The 8,302-nt window shown below is 37.3% G+C and overlaps 1 protein-coding gene across 1 annotated transcript in view; it reads right to left on the bottom strand.

Annotated features, from left to right (window-relative positions):
* Positions 1 to 606: 606 nt before the first annotated feature.
* The window catches only part of NABP1 (nucleic acid binding protein 1), an 8,184-nt gene continuing 488 nt past the window's right edge, over positions 607 to 8,302 (bottom strand). Inside the window, exons 2-6 of the mRNA XM_008061455.2 lie at positions 8,028 to 8,166; positions 5,185 to 5,256; positions 3,414 to 3,489; positions 2,957 to 3,023; positions 607 to 1,935 (exon numbers count right to left, since the gene is read on the bottom strand). Of these exons, the coding sequence (XP_008059646.2) occupies positions 1,766 to 1,935; positions 2,957 to 3,023; positions 3,414 to 3,489; positions 5,185 to 5,256; positions 8,028 to 8,166 (524 nt within the window). The 3' untranslated portion in view covers positions 607 to 1,765. The remainder of the gene's footprint in view (positions 1,936 to 2,956; positions 3,024 to 3,413; positions 3,490 to 5,184; positions 5,257 to 8,027; positions 8,167 to 8,302) is intronic.

Here is an 8,302-nt window from a genome sequence, read left to right as displayed (position 1 = left end):
TTTTCCAAAACTCCAGGATTCCTTCTTTTAAAATCATCTTTAATGCTGTATTCGCCAACAAATAATTGAAAGTGTTGCTGCTCCCATCTCTACTTAGAGTTCTAAGCATCTACAATCTTACGCAACATACTCTTGCCCAAGCCTGAGACAACTTCTTTTGAGGTATTTTGAAGTGTGAAAATGTTAAGTATTAGTCACAAACCAAAATTAACTGGAACTATTAACATATGAATAAAGGAAAACTTTTTCTATAATGAATTAGCCTAGTTACAAAAGTACTACAGACCCTAATCCACTTCTTGTGATCATCCTGCATTGTCTACCCCGTAATCCACAGTGCCCAGAACCCATCGGCATGCACTTGTGAAATACGCTGAACTGGAGCAAGCAAGACATCTGGGCATGGCATTCTATATTAAAATGCTATGAACTTTTCAAAAAACAAAGTGTACTTAAATTATCTTTGTGATGTGATGTGGGAAAAAACAAAGCGGCAAATGTAGCACCACGCAGTCACCAAGCTGACGCCATCCGATTACAACTGGGGTGAGGCACTGGCTCTCCACTGTAAGGCATGACATATGGAGCAAAAGGGAGGGAGGCTTGTTAACAGTAATGCAAGTTTTATTCAAGAGATAATATTCAAGACGAGTTAAATTCCCACAAAGGAGAAACTCACGGCCAACCACCCTTCAGGGAAGTGGATATGAGTGCCCGACACACACAGACACTCTACCTATGATACTTCCCAATAAAGCTGAATCTGCTTCCTTGAGAGAGTCATTTCCAACCTTTGCTAATAAGGCTATGTGAATGTTCAAAAACTTTGACAACACGCACACACTCCCTCAAAGAACCTGGGATTTTACTCTGGGTGAGCTCCATAAGGACCTGGAGCCCTATCACTGAGGTCTGCATCCAACTACACTGATTCACTCAGAATCACCTTCACTATGTTCATCCACAATTATTTTTTAAAATAATTAGATCAATATTTATTATGACTTTATAACTCCCTCAAATGACTTTAATATTTAACATGGTTGTTTCAAAAAATAAAAATTCAAGGCCTCAGTATTAAATTTTCCTTCAATGTAATCCAGAGTTGATAACAAACATTAAGAGCACTGCCCTAAAATTAAAGTAAATGCAGTTTTCTTCTAAAAACTACTTGTTACAATATAGATCACATTCTATTCCATAATTCTGATTCTGGTTTTTTGGTAATAAAACCAGAATTTAGGATGATTCAGTCCTCAGAAAATCTTAATAGCAATCATTCAAGGGAGAAGTCAATCACTCCAGGAGCCACAAACACTAAAAAACTGCTGCTAGCATTGACAAGTTTGTGGGGGGTTTTGGTGGTTATTGCTTTAGTTGGCATTATCTGAATTCAAGACAAAAGAACATCTCCCACTAAGCTTTATGGTAAATATTATAAAATTTATACAGAAGACAGACTCACAGAGGCTATAAAGCTGACGTCTTAAAGTAACTCACCCATGAAATGGGTGCAGATTTTAGAGGCTATCCAACCTTACTCTAAAAATAAATGCCCCTGCTTTTCAGAGTGTTCCCATTCTTCAGTAGGAGACTTGAGCAGCTCAACAGTTCTGCTATAAAAACAAACCCTTCTTCTTAACAAACTAAAAATGCACAAGGAAACCAATAAAGGACATACTCTTCACAGTTAATAAATAAAAGTGCAGTAAGTGTTCAAGTAGGACACATAGCTTAAGAACTACATGTGAGCATTCTGCATAGGTCATCTTTTAAAGGCTCTCCGAGGGTCCCTGCCATTACTTATAGTAGCCATGGCTGTCTGATCATGCGATGTTCCTGGAGGTTGTAGATGCATAGGTCCCCGGCCATTGCTTCTACCAGCATATGAAAATTGGTATCCCCTTGATTCAGGGCCGGTTTGAACACCATTTCCTAAAAAAAGGGGGAAAAAATCATCAGCATTTTCAAAAGCAGTGCTACAGATGCACACCTATTTGAAGTTCCAACACCTGCTATCAATGCTAATAAATAATATCAGGAAAAACACAAACATTTCTTGCTAAAAAAAAAAAAAAAAAAAAAAAAATAGGGTTTTTCGAAAAGTATGGGCAAAAAAAATTAGAAATGTATAGAGGATGAAAAAGCACAGATCTGCATTGCTTCCATGTAACAAAGAAAAATAAAGGACAAAATCGCATTTAAGTATTAACATTTGGCTCAAATATGATTAATATCTCAAAACAGTGTAATTCTAACTTCTTGAAGGCAAAGACAGCAAAGTTTCCCACAATATGATGAACAGTTGTGCCAAAACATGTTAGCCCATCAGGTTAAATAAAACATCAGCCAACCTAATGAATCCCAATCACAAAAGACTTTTCCTCAGTAATAAGAAAAAAGATGTCAAAAGACCTTTAACAGGGTTGCAAGGACCATTAACATGACATCTGAGGGGTCATGTTAAATGACATTTGATGGTCATGATTAGCCTTTTAAAAACTCATCTTTTAAAGGGGCCACTACCAGTATGTGAAAAAATTAAGCTCAGCTAATACTTTGCAAAGGTTTACATGCACCAAAATAACCAGGAATTCTGGATTCTACTGTAAGCAATCACCACAGAAATTTTGTAGAAATCAATGAAAAAACAATATGATACCACCTCACAGACATAACCAAAACTTAGAATTCTCATTATTAGTCAGTGGTCACCATTGTATTCCTAGTAACTGGCTCAAATGTTTAAAACAGAATGTGTTCAATAAGTCAGTTTAAGAATATACATACTTTCTAGTAAATCAGTTATTTTGGGATTCCCTGTTTACTAGTATTAAATTATATCTAAATTATATCTGGTATTAAATTATATCTAAAGACTTTTTTCCTCTAAATCTCCCATAACTCTCTTAATCCTAACACTTGATCACAAATACGCTGAAAAAAAAAATCTTACCCACTGGTCCAAATGTACCTGTACCCATACTACCACTCATGGAATTATTCTTCAGTTCACTCTGTGCCTAAAAAAAAGTGTTTAACTGAGTGAGAATAAAAACAACACAATTATAACATTATACTCATTCTTTCTCACATTTTAAGTTTCTTTACAATTTTTAACAAATTTTTTAAAAAATGTGTCCATGTCCATTCAAGGCTGAAATATCTAGAAATGTTTCCCAAGCCTTTCTGAGCTGTTACATCTATTCTATCTCCTGTTACTCCCCACTCTGGAAAGTGCTAAATGGCACATACTACATATAAAAGTGTTATCTAAAAATTAAATTAAATATTCTTTTTATGATTCTCTTCATTACACTCTTGGGTGTCACAGGGCTAGCCTAGTCACAGTATTACGGTACAGTCAAAATTAGTCTAATCATAAAAATACACTTCACATATGGATTAATTACCCCTTTGTTCTGCTGTCCTCGGTAATCTGGGTTGGGTTCACTGAAATTTGGCAATTCTGAATAAACCATACAAAATCTGAAAGAAAATATAGGACACGTTACATGACTTCTGAAATAATCAGTCTGTCTTTATATAACATGCCCAACTTACAGGAATGACGAACACAGGCGTCAAACAAATTAACTTAGTAGCAACATGCTAACTCTATTCCTTTACAAAAACTTTCTATGTCCCATAAAAAATCAAATATTTGACTGTGTACAATATATAAAACATTCTATTTTGTATTTAAATTCTACTTTTGTACTGCAAAACATAGATCACGTCAAAGATCAAGGACACAGAGACACAGCCCAGCCCTGCTCTCCACAGGTGGACACTGTGACCACGCCTAGGGCTCCGGAGTAGCTTCTCCAGCAGTGGTGATGGATTTGCACTGATCCATTCACACACTCCCATCCAGTCCCTCTTTTGACCAATCACTGTGAATCTGCAAAGATAATCATTCAAGGTTAAGAGCGCATTCTAGGCAATAAATAACAACAACTGGCTATCAAGCCACCGGTTTATCTGGGTGATTGTTCTAAGTTGACTATACGGTGTGTGTTAACATCACACATAAGCATTATCTTGGCTCCTCATGGCTCCTCACCCCACAGGAAAGTAATCTGAACCAGTTGTGGTAAATCTTAGGCTGACCCTGACAAAGAACAGTTCTTAAGAACTTAGTGACCCCAGTGGCTCTGTACATAACTGATTTTTGTTACTGTAAACACCTCTACGAGTATGCATGAAGCTCATGACAGAATCCTGAATCTTTCTGTACCAGGCACGAAGACCATTCATAAAACATGTAACTCTACTTATACTACTCTAACTATAAACAGAAATGAATCCTAATTTTCCCTCTAGTAAAGGCAAAGTGCTAAACCAACTTCTGATCTCTAAAAGCTAGTATGATTGCTGTTTTTCTTTCATTATCAACAGATTCTCCAAACAAAGTATCTCATTACCTGAGTGTGGAAAAGCTTTTTGTTTAATTTGGTGTCATTTGTGGCATGTCTTTAAATATCCTCCAATTTGATGGACATTAAGTATATGTCCAAACATTAACCAAATAGAACAATGATTTGGCTCATCGCCTATACCATACTTTACGAACACAACCCAAATGTCTAGGCTTGAGTGGAGGCTGAATTACCTTTTCACCCCTAGAGAGGAGGGTTCCTCCGGATCAGGGTGGAGATCATTACCAGGGTGGTGGGTATGGAAGCCCGCAATGTGGCTGCCTGCACCGCACCTAGACTGTGGATAAATAGAGGACTTCAGTCTTCACTGCTGCAAGTCCTTTCACTTTGAGTACATTCATCCATAACCAGAGAAAAAGAAAATTTAAACTTATGGCCTGAACCTCATGCCTAGCTTCTTATCTGGCAGATCACTGGAAGAGAAAATCTATGTCAAATGGCCCTGTGACACCTGAGAGATACACATTTCTAAAACCTACAGAAATGGTCCCACGGGGGCTGGTCTCAACTGCAGCTTCTTACTGCTCTTTGCCAAGAAAAACTGACATTCTCAACCACAGGAAACAATATGTATGGGTGTTAAACTGGTACATGCAAAGTTATTTTTTCAGTTAAGCTGCCAAAGACATTCAGTTTACTAGTCAAAAAAAAGCCAAGAAGAAATGTATAGTTTGTACCTATCAATTATTCTAGATATTATTTGTAATTTAAGCAGTTATACAAAATGCATTTTAATACTTACTCCCCAATTTTCTGAAGTTCACCACCCCTTCCAGTATAAAGCGTCAGACAACCTTTCCACATGGACGCATAGCTAGAGAAAATAAACATCGGTTATTTAGAAATACGTATATTTTCTTCTATTGAAGTCAAGTCATATTACACTTTCTGCAATGAGGTCGAATTGAAAATCAAGCCCTCTCTGCCTACCAGAGTATATCAAATAGAAGAAATCTGACTGTGATGAACTTGCTACTTACAAAAGAATAGAGAAATTCCACTGCCAAATGTTGACATAATTATCTAAACTGTAACAAACCAGAGAAAACAAAAGTCTTTTTTGCAAAGCAAGTATTATTATACTCAAGACAATCATATCTTTACAATTAACAAGGAAAGATACAATTAACAAAGGATGGGCTTTTAATTGCAGAAACTTGAGAAAATATTTTTCAACCACAGGATTTATAAAATCAGCATCCTAGTGTTTACTCTTACACTCATTTACACCATTTGGTCAAATACTGATACAATAGTTTTTCTTCTGCATTCATAAAATACATAAGAGTTCCCAAGCTAGAAAATCGGATAAAATTTAATCAGTGGGCTAAAAACACTAGAAATCTTTCACCATTCTGCCTTCCAAATTTGTAATTTGGACTGACTAAACAATTGTTTACTCTGATCAATTCTGAATGCAGATAGTATCATTAAATAAATTTCTTGATATAAATCTAAGAAAAACGTAAATTAATCAAAATTATAATATCAGTCAAAGGTTTGGTTTTCAACAGGTCTTCGTACAACTACTATGGAAACTTTGTGACTATAAAAATGACTTACTATACAGTTCTAAGGGTTATTCACTAAAAACTCCACTAATCACTCAAGTTATACCAAGAGTGACTCAAGAGACAGGGCATTAATGTTCCTTACTAAAGGAAAAATTAATCTTTTGAAAAAAATTACAACACAAACATTTAACTTTTGCTTAAGGAATGAGGACACTGAGATCAAGTTCGCAGGATTTTTTGATAAATATGCCAATACTCAAATTAAGTTATTTAGATGTTGGGTATGCCTCTCTTCAAAAGCTACTTTTCTTAGTTTTAACCAAAATTTAAGGGTTATAATGGGTCAGACCCCAAGCTGAGTGTTATTTTAGTAAGGTATAATTATTCCCATTTTACAGAAGAGGAAGCTGAGGTATGAGGTGTAATAACTACTCAAAGTCACACTGAAGTAGTAAATAGAGCTTCCTTAATTTCACATTTTCTTTTAGATTGTATTCCCAGATAATAAGTCTTAAATTCTATAGAAACCATGGCTACTGGGTTTAATGTTTCAACAAACTTTTTTATGGAAACGTCTATGACTATGACTACAACATATGAAATATTTGAAATTAAGACGATATTTTCAGTATATAATTTTTGGGGGTTTTTTGAGTCAGGGTCTCTGACACCCAGGCTGGAGTGCAGTGACATGATCACAGCTCACCACAGCCTCAACTTCCTGGGCTCAGGCGATCCTTCCATCTTAGCCTCCTGAGTAGACACGTCTGCTCCAGCAGCTGGGAACACAGGCATGTGCCACCTCACTCAGCTAATTTTTTTGTAGAGACAAGATTTCGCTATGCTGCCTAGGCTGGTTCTCAAACTCCTAGGCTCAAGCAATCCTTCGACCTCAGCCTCCCAAAGTGCTGGGATTACAAACGTAAACCACAACACTAGATTAAGTAATCTTTCACCCAGAAGTATTTAATCATTGGGTGAAAGATATTTGGGAAGACAAAAAATGTAATTACGCTAATCCTCTCCACACCCTCCCAAGTAGGAATTCTCTTTTGTTGAGGTTAAACATGTAGAAGTTTAAAAGACAGCATTAGTGTCATGAGTCAGTGTTTGAGAAACAAATGTCTCAGTCCTGACTCTCACTTCCTGCTTGGATGACACCCTACCTCACTTCCTGAAGATGCTGTAAGACCTATAAGATAGCATCAAAGTGCTTTAAGCTCCTGCAAGCTGGGTTCTCCCATACTTCTCTGAGTCTACTTATTAGGCCAACATCAGCCTACTTTTCCAGCAGTTATGATTAAAAATTATTACAATAATATTATTGATCACAATAGTTTTCAAATTCTATTTTCAAGATCCTTCTCTGAACTTTTATCTTCAGAGTTGGTAAATTTTTTAAAGTAGTCCATCCAAAAAGAAAGTAGTACTGAATTATTTTTCAAAGCCACTAATATGCCAAGTGACTCTTTTGGAGAGAGATATAACAGACGTCATTCTACCAAACATATTTTCTGTGTATCTTTGGTTTTTGTACAACACTAACCTTTCAAGAGAGGATATAAGAATCATTTTTGTGAATGAACCTTCCAGGTATTGTAAACTTTTCCTCTTAACTTTTTCAAAGTACAAATTTGACATGGCACATAAAATGCCAAATTCCCCAAGAGCAATTTTAATTTATGTCCACACTAACTAAATAATATAAGTAAAACATTGACCAGCCTGTCAAGTCATGAAAAAGAGAGGAGGGATGGAAAACAACGGAAGACTATATTCAATTTGATAACTATAAAAAAGAGAAAATTCCTGTACCTCTATCTACTGAAGTCCCACTGACTCCCAGAAGACAATGTAAAAATGCTCTCTAAATCTATACACTGGGGGTGAGGATACACGCTTGAAACCTGTCTTTAACTGCTAAGGTCACAACTCTGCCCACTCCTCAAAGCGAGCCTCAAGGAGGCAGATATTCTGGGAGTGGCGCACAGAGAAAGCAGGAAACTCCAGGCCGTGCCAAGACCCAGAGATCCACCAATCCCGGGGCTACCCCAACCGTGGGCACACCTACCCTCGGGTCAACCGAATAATATCTCCTGGCTGTATGAGACCTCCGATCTCATCCCACACGGAGATGGTGATGCTGCCGGTTTTATCGGCTACTTTGCACGATCGCACTTCATGGCCGTCTTTGGTTTTGGTCACGCGTCCTGAGGATGCAAAAATCAGGAGGGGGCGTGTTAGACAGTGAGGACGTCCAGGAGGGGCTCTAACTGCTCCTGCGGGGTCTGCACCACCCGGAGAGAAGCGCGAGAGCCCGGCTCTGGCCGCAGGTAGGCTCGGAGC

This window comes from Carlito syrichta, unplaced genomic scaffold (assembly GCF_000164805.1).
Source record: "Carlito syrichta isolate Samal-C Ts95f unplaced genomic scaffold, Tarsius_syrichta-2.0.1 Scaffold305263, whole genome shotgun sequence".
Lineage (NCBI taxonomy): Eukaryota > Metazoa > Chordata > Mammalia > Primates > Tarsiidae > Carlito > Carlito syrichta.
Note: the sequence above shows the minus strand (reverse complement) of the source record. Positions and strands in the feature narration are given on the sequence as shown.